The sequence below is a fragment of the Oryx dammah genome, unplaced genomic scaffold (assembly GCF_014754425.2).
Source record: "Oryx dammah isolate SB20612 unplaced genomic scaffold, SCBI_Odam_1.1 HiC_scaffold_21, whole genome shotgun sequence".
Lineage (NCBI taxonomy): Eukaryota > Metazoa > Chordata > Mammalia > Artiodactyla > Bovidae > Oryx > Oryx dammah.
The window spans coordinates 28,287,940-28,308,234 of NW_024070205.1; the positions used below are offsets into that span (position 1 = coordinate 28,287,940).

General features: G+C 50.6%; 1 protein-coding gene across 1 annotated transcript; it reads left to right on the forward strand.

Moving 5' to 3' along the window:
* Positions 1-373: 373 nt before the first annotated feature.
* Positions 374-17,830, forward strand: LOC120880573 (kazrin-like). The gene is made up of 5 exons (XM_040263980.1): positions 374-822; positions 2,243-2,344; positions 2,851-3,017; positions 12,396-12,510; positions 14,341-17,830. The coding sequence occupies exons 1-5, from the start codon at positions 703-705 to the stop codon at positions 14,503-14,505; spliced, it is 669 nt and encodes a 222-aa protein (XP_040119914.1). The 5' UTR covers positions 374-702; the 3' UTR covers positions 14,506-17,830.
* Positions 17,831-20,295: the final 2,465 nt, after the last annotated feature.

Below are 20,295 nucleotides of genomic sequence, written 5' to 3' on the forward strand. Positions count from 1 at the left end.
ACTCTGTGACTCTGGGTGAAGTCCAAGGAGAGACTGGCCCCAGACAAGGTTCAATGGGCCTCCGGGACTCTGCAGTGGCCTCTGGGATGGGGGTGGGGCGGGGCAGGGGTTGGGAGGTACCCGGTCCCCAGAGGTGCTGCTTACTGCTGCGTTCATTCCTGCGGCTCTGTCACTGTTCCTTCCCATTCTCAGTGTGTCTGAATGTGGTCTTTCCTCTTCCTGCACCCTCTGTCTGTTGATTCTTTGTTATTCTCCAGGGCTCGCGCCCTGCGTCCTTCTCCCCCTCTGTCTCCGCCTCCCCTGTGTGTCTCTCCCCTCTGGGTCTCTCTCTCCTCTGTCTTGGCCCCTCTCTCCCCATGTCTCTCCCTGTCTCCTCCTCTCTCCCCTGCGTCTGCCTCTCCCCTTGCTGCCCTGTCTCTCTCTCTGTCTCTCCATCACTGTTCCTATCTATCTCTGTGACTTTCTTGGTCCCCCTCACCCCATTACTTTGCTTCTCTCTCTGGTCATCTCTGCCCCATTTCTCCCCGTCTCTCTGTTTCTGCCACCTTTCCCCACCCATCCCTCTCTCCGGCTGTGTCTCTCCTCACCAGCCTGTCCAAAGCCGCTGACCTGGACCATCACTGGGTGGCCAAGGCCTGGCTCAACGACATCGGCCTGTCCCAGTACTCCCAGGCCTTCCAAAACCACCTGGTTGATGGGCGGATGCTGAACTCCCTGATGAAGCGGGACCTGGAGAAGCACCTGAATGTGTCCAAGAAGTTCCACCAGGTCAGCATCCTGCTGGGGATCGAGCTGCTCTACCAAGTGAACTTCAGCAGGGAGGTGAGAACCAGGGGGCAGGGCACCTTCCACAGCCCTGCTTTCCCTTCTGGAATCTGCTGTCTGTCCATCCAACCATCTGCCCATCCATGCATCTCTGCATCCATCCACCCACCTGTCCATCATTCCATGCATCCACTCTCTGCCCATCCACGTATCTCTCCATCCATGCATCTCTCCATCCATCCATCCATCCATCCATCCACCTTTCCATCAATCCACGCATCCATCCCTTTCTTTCCCCCTCCCTCCTTTCAACAACTGCTTATTAGGGATGGACCAGACCCTGTGCTCAATTCAGGGGAAAAGGGAAACACTCATTCTCCAGGAACTCACTGCATATCAGGGGCAACCATGAAGAAGCTTGTGGCCACAACATCATGGAAGGTTGTCCCAATGAGGGAAGCCCAAGGTTTTATGAAAATCCAGAGGAAAAGCTTTTAGAGGGACAAGAGAAGCCTTTCCAGTGATAGTGACAGCTAAACTGAGACCTGAAGGGAGGAATTCCGGGTATCAGTCAATAGAAGGTACGAGGGGAAAAGCAATCTAGCAAGGGAATAGCATAGACTAAGACCAAGAAGATAGATCTATGGCAGCAGAACTGAGAGTCCTGTGTGTTTCTGTACTGCGTTTGAGGTGGAGGAGTGAATAGGGATGCTGACAGGTAACCAGGGGGCTGGGGGGCACATTGTAGAGTTTAGACTCTGAGTGCCCCTTGTTCTGATCGCTGCCAAGCAAGAGAGCACAGGGTGTCTGCTTCAGCTTCCCCCAAACCTAGTACATCTCCCCAGCTACTCCCCCTCGGGAGGGGCTTGGGCTGCCGGGGCTGAGTGCAAAGGGCTTACTCTTCTCAGAGCACTGTCAGAGCACAAATAGTTCAGGGTCAGGGGGAGAGGGACAGAAGAGGGAGCTTTTTGGCCTTCTCAAACACCCAAGCCAGAGCCCTGGGCACAGGAAGTGATGAGGACACAGGCCCTGGCCCCCTGTGAGCCCCAGTCGGGTACAGGAGGTGATGTGTGGGAAGAACGTGAGGGTGAAGTGTGGAAATAGGCAGCCTCATTTGGGGCATCCCTCAAGAGACATGCACTGAGGCCCTACTCAGGTCAGGTGAGCCGGGTGGGCTATACAAACTAGGCAGGTGGGAGCTGGGCTACACAAACTAGGCAGCTGCCCTGGGTCCCACCTGGCCCCACACTCTGCATGCAGGTGGCTCTGCCTCTAGGCTCCTCCATCCCTGGAAGCGGGCTTCTCCCCATTTCCCAGAAGGAGAGGACTGACATGGCTAGAGCAGCCGTGGGTGATCTGGCCAGGACCCCTCACATCAGCATGCCGAGGTCCCTGCCAGCACCACAGACCCTCGCTCCGTGTGTGATCTCGCTATGCCCCCTTGGACCCCCAGCTGACCCATTCTCCCTCCCCACAGGCTCTCCAGGAGCGCCGGGCCCGCTGCGAGACACAGAACATAGACCCCGTGGTCTGGACCAACCAGCGTGTGCTCAAATGGGTGCGAGACATTGACTTGAAGGTGAGGGGTGATGGCGGGCATGGGGCGTGGTGACTCTTGGGCATATGCAAATCCCATGCCAGTCTGTATGCAAATTCAGTATCCATCTTTGTGTGGGCTGGGCATCATTTCCCAGGCTGGCAAGAACAGTCTGCCTCCTGTCACTCAAGAGGCCAGAACTACTTCCCTGCCCACCCCTTCCCATCCCATAGTGAGGGTGCGGATGCTGAGCCATCCTTGCTCTCTGAAGTCAGTGGGGGGTTGAATCCACAGCCATCTTCTCCCTCAACAAGCATTTATGGGCCGCCTGCCTAGGTCTGGGGTCTATCAGTGACAAAATAGCCCAGTCGCTATTCTGAAGGCCCTAAAAAGAGTGACGCTGGGGTTCCCCTGAGGATTAAATACACTAGTCCCCAAGGGGCGGGGTCAAGCCCTTGCTCTTGAGGACATGTTCCCCCTGGGGTATCCCCGCCCTCAGGCCAGCGGGGCGGCCCCCCAGGCTCACCAGCCCCGTGCCTTGCCCTCAGGAGTACGCAGACAACCTGACCAACAGTGGCGTCCACGGCGCCGTGCTGGTGCTGGAGCCCACGTTCAACGCTGAGGCCATGGCCACCGCCCTGGGCATCCCCAGCGGGAAGCACATCCTCCGGAGACACCTGGCGGAGGAGATGAGTGCCATCTTCCACCCGGCCAAGTGAGTGTGGGCCGCCGGCAGCAGCTTCCGGCTTTGGAAGCAGACGGTCCTGACTTCCGGTTGGTCCCGGCCGCGCCCTTCCTGGGTTCCCCTTGTTCCTTTGCGACACAGCGTTCTTATTTTACGGATCCAGGCTCAGAAAAGTGAAGTGCTTTAGCCTCAATGTCGTAGACTAGAAAGAGGTAAAGGAGGAGTCAATCAGCTTTTGAATAAAGTGTGTGGTGGTTCCCAGGGCGCTCTTGGGGTGAAGAATCTGCCTGCCAGTGCAGGAGAGGCAAGGGACCCAGGGATGGATCCCTGGGTAGGAAATGGCAAGCCATTCCAGTGGAATATTCTTGCCTGGAGAATTTCATGGACAGAGAAACCTGGTGGGCTACAGTCCATGGGGTCGCAAAGAGTCAAACACAACTGATTGCTCACACGTACACACACCCGCACACAAACTGGGCGTTTAGAGAAGGGAGAAAGGTCGGCATGTATGAGGAAGGCCATGTGAGTGTGGGGTTTGAGCTGAGGAGGATTTGCACTGGCCTAAGAGGTTTACGTGGTCATTGCAGGTAGGACTGACATGGGGACAAAGGTTTGGAGACGGGTGGGCGTGTTAGTGGTGTTTACCATCCAGGTGAGCAGACCATGTCAGCCCTTCTACCCCAGTCTCTTCATCTGAAAAGCGATCAAGGAATAAACACCCGAGCAGATAAACTAGGCCCCTCTGCGTGGTCTCTCTCCTTATGATGATGAGCTTAGGGTGAGATGACTGTTTACTGAGCACATGCTATGTGCACAGTTCCAGCCTCATAACAATACTAAGCAGTCACACGGGCTCTCTTTTATAGATGGAGAGACTTGTCTAAAGGGCCCAAGGTACTTTCCTAAGGTCAAACAACTAGTAAGCGGCAGAGCCCAGATTTGTCCTTTATTCTCTTAATATGGTATATCATGTTGATTGATGTCCAGACGTTGAATCAACCTTGCATTCCAAGGATAAATCCCAATTGGTCGTGGTGGTCATGGTGTATAATCTTTTTATATGTTGCTGGATTAGGTTTGCTAGTATTTTGAGGAAGAATTTTGTATTCATATTTACAAGGGATATTGATCTGTAATTTCCTTGTGATATTTTTGTCCAGTTTTGATATCAGAGTAACACTGGCCTCATAGAATGAGTTGGAAAGCTTTCCCTCCTCCTCTGTGTTTTGGAAGAGTTTATAAAGTATTGGTGTTCATTGTTCTTTAAACATTTGGTAAAACTCATCAATAAAGCCATCTGATCCTAGGCTTTTCTTTGTGGTAAGTTTTTTTTTTTTTTTTTTTTAATTATTACTAATCCAATCTCTTTACTCATTGCAGATCTGTTTATATTTTCTGTTTCTTCTGGAGTCCGTTTTGGTAGTTTATATCTTTTTTTTAAGGATCTTAAATTTTTTTTAATTGAAATACCATTGATTTACAATATTGTATATCAGTTTCAGGTGTACACCACAGTGATTCATATATATATTCCTTTTTAGATCTTTTTCCTTATAGGTTACTACAAAATATTAAGTATAGTTCCCTGTGCTATAAAGTAGGTCCTTGTTAGTTATCTATTTGGTATGGTAGTGTGTATAGTTTGTATATTTCTGAATTTGTTTCATTTAGGTTAGCTAATTTGTTGGCATATACAGTTGATCATATGATCATTTTCTTGTAATCCCTCTTATTTACATAAAGTTATCCCCCTTTCAGGCTTCTCAGGTGGCACTAGTGGTAAAGAACCCATCTACCAGTGCAGGAGACGCAAGAGACATGGGTTCCATCCCTGGGTCGGGAAGATCCCAGTCGGGAAGATCCCTGGATGAAGTCATGGCAACCCACTCTAATATTCTTTCCTGGAGAATCCTATGGACAGAGGAGCTTGGCAGACTACAGTCCATAGGGTCGCACAGAGTCAAACATGACTGAAGCGACTTAGCATGCATGCATCCCCTCTCTCATTCCTAGTTCTAGTAATTTGAGTCATCACTCTTAACACTTGGTCAGTCTAGCTAAGGTTAGTTTGTTTTGTTAACAGATGCAAGATTTGAGGGCTTCCCAGGTGGTGCTAGTGGTAAAGAACCCACTTGCCAATGCAGGAGACACAGAGTCAATCCCTGGAGCAGGAAGATCCCCTGGAGAAGGAAATGGCAACCCATTTCAGCATTCTTACCTGAATCCCATGGACAGAGGAGCCTGGCAGACTACTGTCCATAGGGTCACAAAGTGTTGGACATGCCTGAAGCAACTTAGCACACCAGATTCAAACGGAGGCTCTACGCATCAGGCCTGAGTACTCAATCCCCAAACTACGTGGGGCCTCAGAGAGCAGCCAAGTCACAGCCCATGTTATGCAGGTAGAACAAGATTATGCAGCTTTCACAAGGCCCAGGTGCCCTGGGCCGCCCTCCGCCAACAGCAGGCGCATGCCCAAGCAGTTCTCATAGACCCTGCAAGCAGAATCATCAGTGCTCTTGTGAACTGCAGATTCCCGCATCCCTGCTCAGACCTGCAGGACTAGTATCTGCTGGCAGAGCCCAGGAATCTACATTTGCAGCATTTTCAGTATGCTTAGGTGGTTTTTATGACAAGCACCCTATCCTCAGCTGGTAAAGAATCCGCCTGCAATGCAGGAGACCTGGGTTCAATCCCTGTGGAAGACCCACTGGAGAAGGGAAAGGCTACCCACTCCAGGATTCTGGCCTGGAGAATTCCATGGACTGTATTGTCCATGGGGTTGCAAAGAGTTGGACACAACTGAGCGACTTTCACTTTCACCCTATTCCATGAGCCTTGAATCAGTAGGTCAGGAAAAAGGTTTTTCTCCTCAGAATTTTTCCACTTTCCTCTACCTTCCTTCTGGAGCCATGTAATCTGTAACAAGCTTAAGGTATTCTGAGCCCTGGAGGGGTAGGTCTAGCTAAACGTTAGCCATGTGCCTAATTCATTAGCATTCATGTGATACTTAAACCCTTGACCCCCCTCCTATGAGGTATCTAAGATTAGTGGATGAACACTAGTAGAGTTTCTGGGGGGGGCGCACAGATAGGGTGGGTTCTTACATTGTTGGGAGGTCAGAGACTCCTTCAAGAACTAGATGCAGGCAAGTATCAGGATGAAGAAGAGGGAAACTGACTCAGTTTAGGCTCCTCATTTTACCTCTAAAGAGTCTGAGGCTGCTCAGGCAGGGAACTAGGAGATCCAGACCTCAAGCTGGTCTCCCTGTTAGGACCTCTTTCCTTGATGCTGCTTCTCTCCGTGAGTCGACATCATGGCTGATGACTCAGAGTCTTCATGTGCGGTTTTGGAACCTCGCGGCCCTTTGCTGAGACCTTGCCGTGGGTCAGGGGAGCAGACTTGCAGTTGGCTGGGGGGAGACAAGCTCTGTGAATTTCTAAGGAATTTTAGAGCCGACTTCTGTTGGTACAAGAGTCCCCAGCTAAACCAAACACCAGGGAAATAGTGATCCCCAGGCAGGCGGTGAGACACTTGGGAAGGCCTCATGGGTTTATATTAACCAGGATCTATGGGCTTTGCCCAGGACATGTCTTTCATGGTCTCAGCATCTCATCCTCTCTTCTGCTTTCTTGCTCCTTTTCCTTCTCTGTTGCTGAGAGAAGGGCAGGGCAGCTTTCCAGAGAAAGGGCAGGGCAGGTGGTGCTGGTCTTTTGGGGTGAGTCCTCCCAGAATGATCAGGTTGGGTGGAAAGATTCCAGTTTGAGAAAACGTCCTGGACCATTGCAATAGGATTGCAGACCAACCCAGGACTCCATCCCAACTGAATGCCAGGCTGGGTGGACCAGGATGATGGTCATCACAACAACCCTTCACATTAATACCATATGTCATCTTCAACAAAGTGCTGTCACATCCCTTGTTTCACTCGCTCCTACTCCTCACAAAGGGAGCTGAGTGAGAAGGAATCATAACCTCTTTTTGATGAATAGGGAAACAGGCTTCAGAGAGGTGCTGTGACCTGCTCGTGACTAGTCAGGAGTCCGTGGCAATGCTGTTATCTATCAACCTCTGACCCTCCACCACACTAGGAAGCCTGGAGAGGGGCTAATGATTGCCTGATTCTGCTCCCCAGGAGATGTGACCCCTGATCACATCTGTGACCCCACATCACCCAGTCAATGTGTTGCCTGTAGTCACAGGAGGGTAGTTGGCTCAAAGCATCTAGGGAGATTATAGTCACCATGTGTTAATGTCCCATGACCAGGGAGACAGGAAATATTAGCACCCAATCCTCTTCCTAGAAAGGCACATTTACCTAGAGTTTATAGGTTCCCATATGACATCATCTTCTCCAGCCTCCTCTCATTGCTGTGACACCATATAACCAAAGGGATCAAGGCAGAGCAGTTTCTCACATCATCTCATGATGTCTGCTTTGACATGCACTGACTTCTTATTTCTCTTGGTGAACACTGGTTCACTACCAACTCTGTCATAGTACTGTGCTTAAGTTAAACAGAGAAATTTTTTTAAAAAGAGAGAGAGAAATAAACCAGTGGACCAAAAGGATGCAGGAGGTAGCCATGCTATCCCAAAGACATTCCCTGGAGCATCACAGGAGCCAGAAGAAAGCCTTGATGAAAATGCATGACCATCACCAGCACTTGCCTGAAGGATGGTATATTCTGTCATTAACACAAGGTCAGAGCCAAGAGAGATTCAGCCTGTAGTTCATTCAGATTCTGAATATTAGGCCTGAGAAGAGTGGCCTTTAGGCCTCTGAAGCTTTAGGCCTCAGACAAGCTTTGCATCTTTCTTGTAAATACCCCTTCCCATCCTGTGGTCTTATGACCCACGGCCCCAAAAAGGGTGCTTTTATATGTCCAAGGATGCAAGAGTCAGCCAGCATCTCCCTCCCTTCTCTCCTCCTTCCCCCTCCAGATGCAGTTATAAGGTGAGGTTATCAAACTACCGTAACTGTTTCCTGAGCTCTGCCATGGGCCATGCTCAGAACCTAGCACATTGTCACCACCTTCTGGAGGTGGGTGCATGAGCCCCATTTCACAGATGTAGCAAGTTTACACATCTTGCCTGGGTAAAAACTGAGGAGCTGATAAAAACTGTGGAGATGGGATTCAAAGCACCACACTTTGCTGCTTCCCTAAAGAGCAGGAAGAGTGGTCAGAACAACAGAGGACCTGGCGGGCAGTGGTTTCGTTGCCCCTGGGCCCCCCCTCCGGGAACCTTTTTTTTTTACATCAGTCTTCAGTTGAAACAAAAGTTTACTAGTGGCTCAGGAATTGGGTACATTCAAGGTGGAATAGCTAGATCCAGAAATTCTGGGTTAATAAGTCTCTTTCTGATTATTGGGTATTGCCTTATTTTCCCCCCATTTTTTTAAACTGGGACTTTATTTTCTTGGGTTCCAAAACTACTGCAGATGGTGACTGCAGCCATGAAATTAAAAGATGCTTGCTCCTTGAAAGAAAAGCTATGAACAACCTAGGCAGCACATTAAAAAGCAGAGACATTACTTTGCCAACAAAGGTCCCTCTAGTCAAGGCTATGGTTTTTCCAGTAGTCATATATGGATGTGAGAGTTGGACCATAAAGAAGGCTGAGTGCCGAAGAACTGATGCTTTTGAACTGTGGTGTTAGAGAAGACTCTTGAGCGTCCCTTGGACTGCAAGGAGATCAAACCAGTCAATCCTAAAGGAAATCAGTCCTGAATATTCACTGGAAGGACTGATGCTGAAGCTCCAATACTTTGGCCACCTGATGCAAAGAGCCGACTCATTAGAAGAAATCCTGATACTGGGAGAGATTGAAGGTGGGAAGAGAAGGGGATGACAGAGGATGAGATAGTTGAGTGCTATCACTGACTCAAGGACATGAGTTTGAGCAAGCTCCAGGAGATGGTGATGGACAGGGAGGCCTGGCGTGCTGCAGTTCATGGCGTTGCAAAGAGTCAGACACAACTGAGCAACTGAAGAGATAGTTGCTTTACTGTGTTGTGTATAATGAAGTGGATCTGCTGTATTGAGCCTCCATCCCTGAGTGTGACTGGTGAGGCAAAGTGAATGCAGTGCCTGAGGTAGAGATGCCCACGATAACTGACGGGTCACATGCCCTGACCTCCCAGGGGCGCTGGAGTGTCTCAATGAAGCCGTTCCCTCTTCAGTTAGTTACATGGGGCTCCACTTTCTGTCATTTTGCTCCAGTTTTCTCATTAGTGTTTCCACGGAGAGTGATTTCATTATGAACTCAGACGCAACTCCCAAGCACAGAGAGTAAGAGGCCTTGTCACAGCTCTGCCTCTGGGGCTGGCATGTGGCCCCAGTCTGAGAGATCGCAGCAGCAGGCAGAGGGGAATAGTCCTGGGCCACCTGGCAGATCACCAGAGCTGGAGTGGGAGGGGGCACACTGAGATTTGGGGGCACCCACAGGAAGGTGGTGTTTATAATATTCTGCCCCACCCCAACCCAAATGATCACTGAGCTGTGAGCCCAGGCCCTGGGGTAGTCAGTGCCTGCAGTCGTGGTCCTCTGTAAGGATAGGGCCTGGCAGGATCTTTGGGGGCTGAATTCTGGCTCCCCCTCCATCATCTGAGGTTTTTCAGTTCCCTCATCTTGAAAGGGGAATAATCACTCCTCCTGAACCGTGAGGTGAGTTCAAGGAGCTATCACACGGGAAGGACCTGGCATCATGCCCAGCACACAGTAGGCGACCAGTTAAGACTCTGTCCTCCCCTACTTCACTCGTCTCCAACGAAGCATCTTGCACCTCGTGGGCCTCATAAACCCTCGTTTAACTGGGTGAGACTCAGCTCTCAGGACGCCCAGCTGGCAGAGTCTTATTCTCACCCACCACCTCCTACCTACACAGGATGCCTTTTCAGCGCCCCAGGCGCCCTCTGTGTTGACTCAAGAAATTGCATGGAGGTGCTCTGTCTTCCAGAAACTTCCCTCATTAAAGTGTATCCTTCCAGCATTCCACTCCCTCAAGGTTTGAGGGAGAGACTAGGAATACTCAGTAAGCCACTTCAAGCCTCCAAGGGCCATAGCCTTGCACTTGACCTAGTCCCTGCAGCATCTGCATTTTAATCCTCAGGAGGAACAGGGTAGGATTTTAGCCACTGTGGAAAAGCAAGAGGAAAGGTGTTTTAGCATAGTGGGGGCAGCAGCTGCCCGTGGTCCTCTGTCTACACCACAGACGCCACTTTCTGCACAGGGTGTGGTCTGTTAAGACCAGAACTGAGTACTGGACTCCATTGTACAGATGAGGAAATTGAGACCCAGCTAGAGAATCAACTCACACAACAGCTAGGGGATGTGTAGTGCCTTGAGCGGGGATTCAAGCCAGGTCTGTACCCCTCAATGCCTGTGTTGGTCACAGCAATTACTCATGATATGCAGTCCCTTCTCAGCATGTTATATGTGTCCTCTCATTTAATCCTCCAGTGACCTTATAAGAGAAATGTTATTATTAACCCCACTTCACAGAGTACACAGCTCAGGGGACATGACTGCTAAGGGGGTGGGGCCAGGCCACTGATGTGGAGTCCACGGTCTTACATTGACCCCCCAAGGTGGGAAGAAAAAAAAAGGTCTAGATCTTGTTCCTAGAAGTTCAAGTTCAAGTTCCATCCCTGCCACTGTGTGTCTTATGTATCCTTGGATGAGACATACATCCCCTCTGAACTCCCATCTCTTTTTCAGTGAAAACCAAAGAAGGGGCTCTGGAGTCCTCCCAAGCTCATGGAATGACTAATATTCCATAAACTGGGAATGGGGGGTTAATGTCCTTCCCACCAGACAGCAAACAGATTTGGCTGCGCGAGTTTAGATTGTCATGGCCTCTGCAGTTCGAACAGCTTCCCTGCTAGACCCAGGGCATTCCATCCCCAGGAGGAGGAGAGAAGATGGCTATCAATGAACATGTCGGTCCCTGACCCACCACGGAGCCAGAACCTCCCTGTGCTGGGGACGCCTTGGTGCCTGGGAACCTGAGAACTCAGCTTCATCTGCCATCCAGCAGCCAGTGTGGGTCCCTGCCCGGCACCCTCCCCTGCCTTGAACTTTCTCAGCAGAATTTATGCCACAAGAAGCAGAGCATCTCTGAGGCAGGTGTTAGAAGGTTCGTTTCTCTTCATGTGTCTACTTCCGTGGTGGCCCGAGCCAAGCCTCGCCGCTCCTGAGAAGCCAATTCCTGACCGCCTGTCAGCCAGAGCCAATTCCTCTGACATTAAATTTATAACTGTTAATTTGAGTTATTATCATTGTAGCCATTCACTAGATGCTCAGCTCAGCTCCAAAGTACTTTTTAACTAACCTTCCAATCACTTGATGAAGTCGGCTCTAATACCTTCTCCACCTGGCAGCTGGAGGAGTCAAAACTGGAGAAACCCAGCTTTGAGAGACAAAGTGATGAGCTCAAGGTCACACAGCCAGTAAAGAGGAAAGCCAGGATTTCAATGCAGCTAAAGCTTCAAGGAAGATAACTGGACATTAGTGTCTTGGGATTGGCGAGGTTGGCAGGAGAGGTGCGGAAGGCTCTGCTCTAGCTGAGGAGGACCCTGCAGGCAAAGAAAGGACAGGAGCCCCAGGGACACTGAGGTTCACCCAGAATCTAAAAGAGAAGGAAGGCAAATGGGAGAACTAAGTTCCAAACTCCTGGCTCTGAACCAATTTTTTGCCCCAACTCCATACCCCATACACACTATCCCTGAGATTCTAACACAGGGCTCATCAAAACAGATTTGATAGCAAAAAAGCAACTGTAGACAGTGTGCAAACAAATGGACTAGGTTTCAGTAAAACTTTATTTACAAACTCAGTCCACTGGCTGCATTTGGCCACTGGCTGTAGGTCACCAAGTCCTAGTCTAACAAGCCTTTGATGCTTTTATACAGGGAAGGAGGTGATAGGGGTAACTTCAGACAACAAGTCAGTGGGGGATACAGATTTCAAATGCAAAGTGGGGGAAACCTTCCTGATGCTTCTCAAGCTACACCTAATGAGCTGGAATGTGGGGCTTCTCCTATCATGTCTTGCCTCTCCTGATAGGGTTGGCAGAGTCCTGGGGGCTGAAGAGACCCCAAAGTTCAAATCTTGGCTCTGCAAGATTTGCTCACACACTCCAAGCTGTGTGATCCTGGGCAGTTTGCTTAACCTCTCTGTGCCCCCCTTTTCTCCAGCAGAGATGGCAGCTGGACCTCTAGGTATGCTGTGAGGATTATGTTTGTAAAGCGCTTAGCTTAGCACAGTGGTGGCACACAGGAGGCACTGAGTGAACCACAGTTGTCCTTGTGACCAGTGTGAGTGACTGAGTGACTGTGTCTCTGGGTCGCAGTAGCTGACAGCCCCCCACCTTGCCCACACTGACTTGCAATGGGTGTCTCCCCAGCTGCACAGGCATCCGGGAAGCTGAGCGATTTGGAACGCCCCCCGGGAGGGCCTCCAGCATCACCCGGGCAGGGAAGGAGGAGAACAGCGGTGGTATCAAGTACAAGGCTGGCCGGGTAGGTCACTCCATGTGTTTCCCTGGGGGTCCCCCAGCCTTTGTGTTGTCTGGGCCCATGTTACCCTTTCCCAGCTCCCCCTGTGGAGCAGTGTTGATGGACCAGGTCACATGCACAGCTGGGAGGAGGGCCCTGGAAGCCACCTTCAGGGACCCACATGATGGTTAAGACACACTCAGCCTTGTGGGGCTTTTGACACTGTATCTCAAAGTGCAGGTCTCACCTGCCTGCATAAAACTCACCTAGGCGGCTGCTTAACATGCAGACTCCAGGACCCACCTGGTCCTCCCTACGCTAGAGCCTCTGAGGTGAAGGGGACCTGCATGCTGCCAGCCTACCCAGAGGGTTCCAATGCACCCCAAACTCTATGGGCCACTGCCTTAGATTTGGAACTCCAGTGGCCTGACCAAGAGCAGCGGATGAGCCTCTGGTGCATGAGACCATGAGCATTTGGGCCTGAGAGACAACACAGACTCTTAAACAGAGGTGTGTTTACACAGACAGCAGAAGTGGGTAATTCAAAATCTTCCATTCGTTCAGCTGACAGTTTTGGGTACTAAGTACATCCCAGACATGTCCTGAGGATGGGTGATAAGCATAGATGGATAAATGGCCATCCTCACCATTAAGATGCTTTCAGTCTAGAATGTACATTCCTGCCTGGGGGTCCTATCACCCCCAAGGCGGTCAGAATTGGTTCTCAGAGTGGAGGATGCAGAAAGTCTTGCTCTTTTTATGTGTAAAGCACAGGTATACACATGGCACATAAACATGTGCACAGAGGCCCTGTGGTATGAAAATTTCATGCTGGGGGTGTGATTAGGGAAAAAATATGTAAACGGTCATCTTTTTAAAGGGGACAACAATGGAAATAAAGGTTACGAAACCCTGGTCTGGACAGAAAGGCAGTCAAATAAATAATTACACAGCGTTGTCACAACTACTCCAATAGACACCTGTTCAAAATAAGAGAGAAATATTTCTTGTGGGTCCACCATGTCTGATAACAATAGCTACTCTCTGCCAGTGCCTTGAGGCTTCCCATGTGGCTCAGTGGTAAAGAATCCGCCTGCCAATGCACAAGACACAGGCTGGATCCCTGGGTCAGGCAGATCCCCTGGGAGAGGAAATGGCAACCCACTCCAGTATTCGTGCCTGGAGAATCCCATGGACAGAGGATCCTGGCAGGCTACAGTTCATAGGGTTGCAAAGAGCTGGACGTGATTGAGCTTGCACACACGGCGTGGCCAGCACCTTGCTATGTGCTTCCCAGATGGGATTTCTACTCTTTGCAAAAACTCTGAGAGAAAGGAATTACCAGTTCTATTTTGTAGCTGAGAAAACTGTAGTTGGAGGTCACCAACATGTAAGGCGGGTGACTTGTCTAAGGTCACACAGCTGGGAAGTGGCAGAGCAGGGATCCAAACCCGTTTCTGAGTCACCAAAACCCACACTTTTTCTGCCACATCTAGAATATTTCTTCTTGACCTGGGAATGCAGTCAGACCTCATACCCTCACATTCTGCCCTCTCTTACTGCTGAGGAGGAAGAGAGAAACTTTGATGGATAATCAGAAAGACTATACTTGTCCTCACTCTCGGCAACCAACTGGTTCCTTCAGGCTGGGGACACAACCTAAGGTTAACTCACAAAAATCCTCCTCTCAGTCTCCCTGAGCAAGGGAGAATTCTTACTCATAGAACCACAGAGTGGTTAGATAAGCTACTCAAGGACACACAACAGTTGGAGATACCACTTTTCCCAGACCCAGGGACACTCAATTCTTTTTTCTCTTCTTCCTGTCCTTTGTTCTCCTTCCTCTCTTCTCAGCTGCCCCTGGGAAAGATAGGAAGGGGCTTCAGCAACAAAGACCCCGATTTCCATGATGACTATGGCTCTCTTCAAAATGAAGATTGCGGAGACGAGGACTCCCAGGGCAGGCCGGAGCAGTGCCGTCTGGAGGGCTATAATGGCCTGGAGGTCACCAATGTGTAAGGAGCAGATGTTCCACCAGACCCAACACGGAAAGACCCGGGGAGGCAGGCCATCCCGGGACCATCACCACTGTACATAGTCAGCTCGGCCTGAGGATGCTCCTCTGGTCCCCGGAAATCTCAAAAGACTGCCGTGACTTTGAATGGGATCCCCACAGAACTAGGGGGCACCAGCCTGCCTGCCTGGAGCGGACTGAGGACTTCCCTGCTCCCTGGAAGAAGACTAGCCCGAAGGACCAATCAGGGTGCCCAGCACCTCCATTATCAAGGCTCCGCCACTGAGTGACTCAGCCACTGAGCAGTCCAGGTGATCCTGGGAGCCTTGAACTAAGCCTCCTGGGTGTAAAGAAGCACAGAGTTCCCCAAGATACCATCCCAAGAGGAGCAGGTAGGACTCTAGCGAGATACACAGAGCCCAGTGGTGGCAATGCCAGGAGCTTGCAAAGCTGGGGGCTCACCATCCTCCTGTGGACCCTTCCAGCCACTCTGGTGGTGGTCTCAGCTCCCACATACATGCCCTCTGTGACCGAGAACTTAGCTTCTGACTTGGGTCATTGAATCTCCCTTGGGAGAATGCAAAACAGGAGTGTCATTCAAATCTTAAAAGCCTTGTGTCATGTCAGCGTGGATGTATTGAAGGGCTACCTGGCCCCTCCCCGGAGGAGGGGCTCCACTGGGTGAAGGGGGGTGATGATCCCTGTAGAGGTGGGGCTGAGCAGCAGCCTTCCTAGGAACTGTGGATACCCCGTCATCTGGATGAAGGACATCATGTCCACAAGACTGGGAATGACTGAGTTCGGTCTGTGACAGCTTGTCCCAAGTGTGGCAGTAGAGCAGGGATATGCTTCTCGTTAGCGCGACAGACCTTGTTGTCACCCGACACACAGGTGCGCTCACCAGTGCCCGAACGGGGCTGAGTCTCACCAGTCGCTGAGGTGATGGAGAGGACCCCCAGCCTTCTTCTTGACTCTGCTGCTGTTTTGCTGTGTGGCTTATTCCCAGTGGCCTCACCTCTCTGTGCCTCAGCATCTTCATCTCCAATACTTCTGGTTCCCTCCTGGGGTTGTTGTGAGGATTAACACTTGCTAACCTCTGTAACATTCTTACCCTCTCAGGAGACAAGTGGGAAGTTATGGGATCTGGGATGGGTGTCTCATTTCCCATTTACAACACAGAATTGATACTGTACTTGTTCTCTCCAACAGTTTTGGTTGGAGCAATGTGCACAAGGAGGGCAAGGCATGTTTAATGTGCAAGCTCTCTAGGGCCCCCATGGGACTGGATCCCCAAAAGAGGAAAATCCCGCAGCCCTTGAGAACCAGTTTGATTCCTGTCTTCAGACTTGAATTCATTGACCTCATTACTGAGAAATGATTAGGGGTGGACAGACAGTATTGGGGTTCCACTTACACTTTGGTTATCAAAGCACATGATTCATTTGGAACCACAATGCTCAACTTCCAATGAGGCCTTTGGCACCACCAGTCTATAAAAGGTTTGAATTTCCAGGACTGGAAGCAGGGGTCGGCCTCCAAGAACCGTCAAAGCACCTGGTCTTCAACCCAATGAATGATTTCCCCTCAAGGGAAAAGCACAAATCTAGGCCCAATGAGCTTAAAAATTCCTCCTCCCTGAGGCCGAAGACCATTGTATTCTAAACTTCACAGAAGCACAGCTTTTTAGACAGGTGATGCCCCCTCTGGTCTGAACGTTTGACTTCCTAGGGACACATGTCTGATTCCTGGGCCCAAGGAGTGAGGCTCTGGAACCTGACTTGGCTTTGCTGAGGCTCCAAACCCACTATCTTTATGACATTCAGCCACACACATGGGGTTTGAGGCTGCAGTGCTCACAGCCCAGAGAGGGGAGTAAAACCTCCCTCTAACCTGATGCCACAGGTCACTCCCAGGCCAGCATCCAGGCTGGGTGACTGGGGGCGCCAGGATCTGCCTCTCAGGAGGCAGCAAGCCTGAAAGGCAGTGTTTCTCACGAGATGAGCAGGAGTGGCAGACAGGGAGGTGCCTGAGTGTGGGTCTGACTGTATGAAGCCCAATGCACTGTCCCCCACTCAGTCCCACTGGGGACAAGATGGGCAAGTGGACGACTGAGGGGTCACTGGAAGGAATGGCATTGCCCGAGACATTCTCAGCATTTGGCTAGCAGGCCTGGGGCAACATGGGCGACCTCGAACGCGCCTTTTGGTCCAAGTGATGCTCTAAGTTCACATTCTCACTTGCCCAATTCTCTGTGTCCCTGGCAGTCAGGTGAGCATTTGGAACTGACTTTTCAACATGAGGATGGGTTGGCTGATAAATTAACAAGCTCCACACAGAGTTAAATCAGGAAAGCTCTGTTGGAAAAATCCTAAATGTCAACTCTGCTACAAGGGCAAGCAAGAAGAGCAGGGCATGTGATCTCGGCAGAGAGGTTCTGGTAGCTGGTTAGCAAAGGCTGGCAGTGTGGCCACCCATGGAACACTGACTGGCCACATCCTGTCCAAACAGCCTGGGTCCTTAAAGGGTGGTGACATGACACCTGGACCTGGGAACCATATGCATGTGCTTCTCTGAGGTGATGTCACCTGTACCCATGGGTGCTGGCCCTTTCCAAAGAGATAGTTGCTGCCAGAGGTTGGGGAGAACCAGGGTAGGCAGAGACACCCCATATTCCTCCTAGTAGCTGGGGGCTGGAGCCATAAGAAGGCTCAGCTTTCTAACCCTGTGCACCTCTGGAAAGCTCCCTTGGCCTTGGCTGAGCAGGGCCTTTCTCCCATAAATCCATCTGTCTCATCATTGCAGTCATTGGACCCCAGGATGCAGGAGACAGGGAGACTTCGCAGGAGCACCTGGGCCAGAGGAAGCTGAGGGGAAGGGCTCTCCCCACAGCCCAGCCAGCATGGAGGGGCCTTAAAGCAGTGACCCCAAATCTCGAGGCCACTGAATGGGTCTGGGTCCAGCAGAATGGGATGATTTGGCAAGGTGTTCCAAGCCTTGCTCTCCCCCTTCCCATCACAGCCCATATATTCTGGACACCATCACTTCTGCTCTGCCCTTCAAGGTTCCAATGGGCTCCTGGCAGTTGAGTGGCAAGAAAAGAAGCCCTGTGCAAAATAGCATCTTCTGACACGAACATCCTTCCCAGCAGTTGGCTGATGAGAAGAATTTCCTGAGCCCTAAGACCCCCAGGAGATTTTGGCTGCAAAGGAAACAAGTTGTCCATGAACTAGGATGATGTTCCTGACATTTAATTGCTGGTCATGGCCCTGAATGTCTTCCCAAGAGTGAATTTTAACACTGTAACAATAAATACTACTTCACAGCACTTCACTGATGAGCTGGCCTTTTCCTCTGTGTGTTCTCATTCAGTTTTCTCAACAGTCTCTTTGATGGGGGTTATTAACCCATTTCATAGATGGAGAAACTGAGACTAAGGTTGAGAGGCCTGTCCAGCTCCAAAAAGCTAAGATATTACAGAGTAGGACTCGAACTCAGTCACCCGCCTCCAAATCCTGGACTTGCTCCTCCCCACTGAGTACCCCTACCCCCACCTTCCAGCATAGGACTTAACCTTTCCAGGTGGTAGGATTCAAAATGGATGCATTCTGATGCATTCTATCCTATTGGAAAAGTCTGGTGCCTCCTGTCAGAGTGCTGCCTTATACCCTGGGACCCCATTGTCAGGGGGGAAACAAGTCACCACACCCTTGGTGTCATTTGCTTTGCTGTGTCCCTCCTCCAGGGAATTCATATTTCCAGATGATCAGAATAGACTTTTTGTGGTCATTTCAGTGGCTCAGGCTGCTACAACATAATACCAGTGACTAGGGGTCTTAAACAACCAACATTCATCCCTCAGGGTTCTAGAGGCTGGGAAGTTCAAGATCCAGGTGCCAGCCAATTCAGCCGATGGTGAGCACTCTCTTCCTGCTTGGCAGATGGTGGCCTTCTCATTGTGTCTTCATATCTCATTGTGCCCTCACGGACCGGAGTGGGGGAGAGAGGATGCCAACTCCCTGATGTCTCATCTTACAGGTGCACTAATCGCCTCATGAGGACCCCACCTTCATGACCTAATCACCTCCAGGAGGGCCCCACCTCCTAATACCAACACCTGCAGGTTAGGGTTTATCAACATATAAATTCTGGGAGGATGCAGACATTCAGTCTGGAGCAGTGGTGGAACACACAGGCTTCAGTGTGCACCTGGGAGGGACAGGTCTTTATGGAATGCAGATGCTGACTCAGGAGGTCTGTAGTGGGGCCTGGGGTTCACATTTCTAATACACTCCCAGGTTGTACTTTTGGTTCAGAGACACACTCTGAGTATTAAGGTCCTGGCTGACAGCTGGGCCCTCCTGGCAAAGCCCAAATCACAGGAGGTGGGGGCTGGTCTGAGGGTTCCACCCAGAGGTCCAGCTGGTCCTGATGGAGCTCCAACCCAGTGAACCCAACTGTTCGCTTGTCCCAGGACAGGAGCCCAGCCTGACTCCCCAACTCATTGCTAAGCTTAGGCAGAGGGTGGACACTCAGAAAATGTGCATTGAACAGGGAAGGTTTGGAAGAGTTAGAAGACACTGTGAGATGGGCCTGGGCACAGCCAGCTTCAGCAGGCTGACCATGCACACTGTATTTACTGAATCCTCTCAGGTGCCATGGCCTGTTCTTGGTGCTCGGGATACAAGGGTAGAACTCATATAATGTAGTGAAGGAAGACAAGAACCTCATCCATGACTGGGGTGACTGATGTTGGATGCGAAAAGTGGTAGGTGTGATGGAGGGGTGGAGGTCCCAGAGAACTTTTGAGCTGAGATATAAGTTTTGAGCAGGAGCCAGCCCTGCAAAGATCTGGGTGAAGAACATCCAGTAGGCAGTTGTTCAGTCACTCAGTCGTGTCCAACTTTGCGACCCCGTGGACTGCAGCACACCAGGCTTCCCTGTCCTTCACTATTTACTTGAGTTTGCTCAGAGTCATGTCCTTTGAGTTGAGTGATATCACCCAACCACCTCATCCTCTGTCGTCCCCTTCTGGATGGAGACAATGTGAATGAAATTCTGCCCAGCCTCTGTCCACACAGAAATTACTGTCCAGCCGGTAAGAGAGTAGTTTTTTCAGTAGTCATGTATGGATGTGAGAGTTGGACCATAAAGAAAGCTGAGCCCTGAAGAATTGATGCTTTAGAACTGTGGTGTTGGAGAAGACTCTTGAGAGTCCGTTGGACTGCAGGGAGATACAACCAGTCCATCCTAAAGGAAATCAGTCCTGAATATTCATTGGAAGTTCTGATGCTGAAGCTGAAGCTCCAATACTTTGGCTACCTAATGCGAAGAACTGACTCATTTGAAAAGACCCTGATGCTGGGAAAGATCGAAGGCAGGAGGAGAAGGGGATAACAGAGGATGAGATAGTTGGATGACATCACCAACTCGATGGACATGAGTTTGAGCATGCTCCAGGAGTTGGTGATGGACAGGGAAGCCTGGGGTGCTGCAGTCCATGGAGTCACAAAGAGTCAGACACGACTAAGTGACTGAACTGAAGGAAGAGAGGCATAAATCAAATACTCCGGGGCAGCGTGAAACTGTAACCTTGACCAAGAGAGCCAAGGTAGCTGGTAGTCAGAGAGCTTATCTTATGACGATTTAACGTAGACGAGAGGAAGTAAGGCCTGGGCTGAAGGCAGTTCAGCAGGTGACGAGGAAAGGGTAGAGGATTCCAGACAGCAGGTCAGCATGTGCAAAGGTCCTGTGGGAGGAGCACAGTAAATAGGGCTGAAAAAAAGGCCCATGTGTGG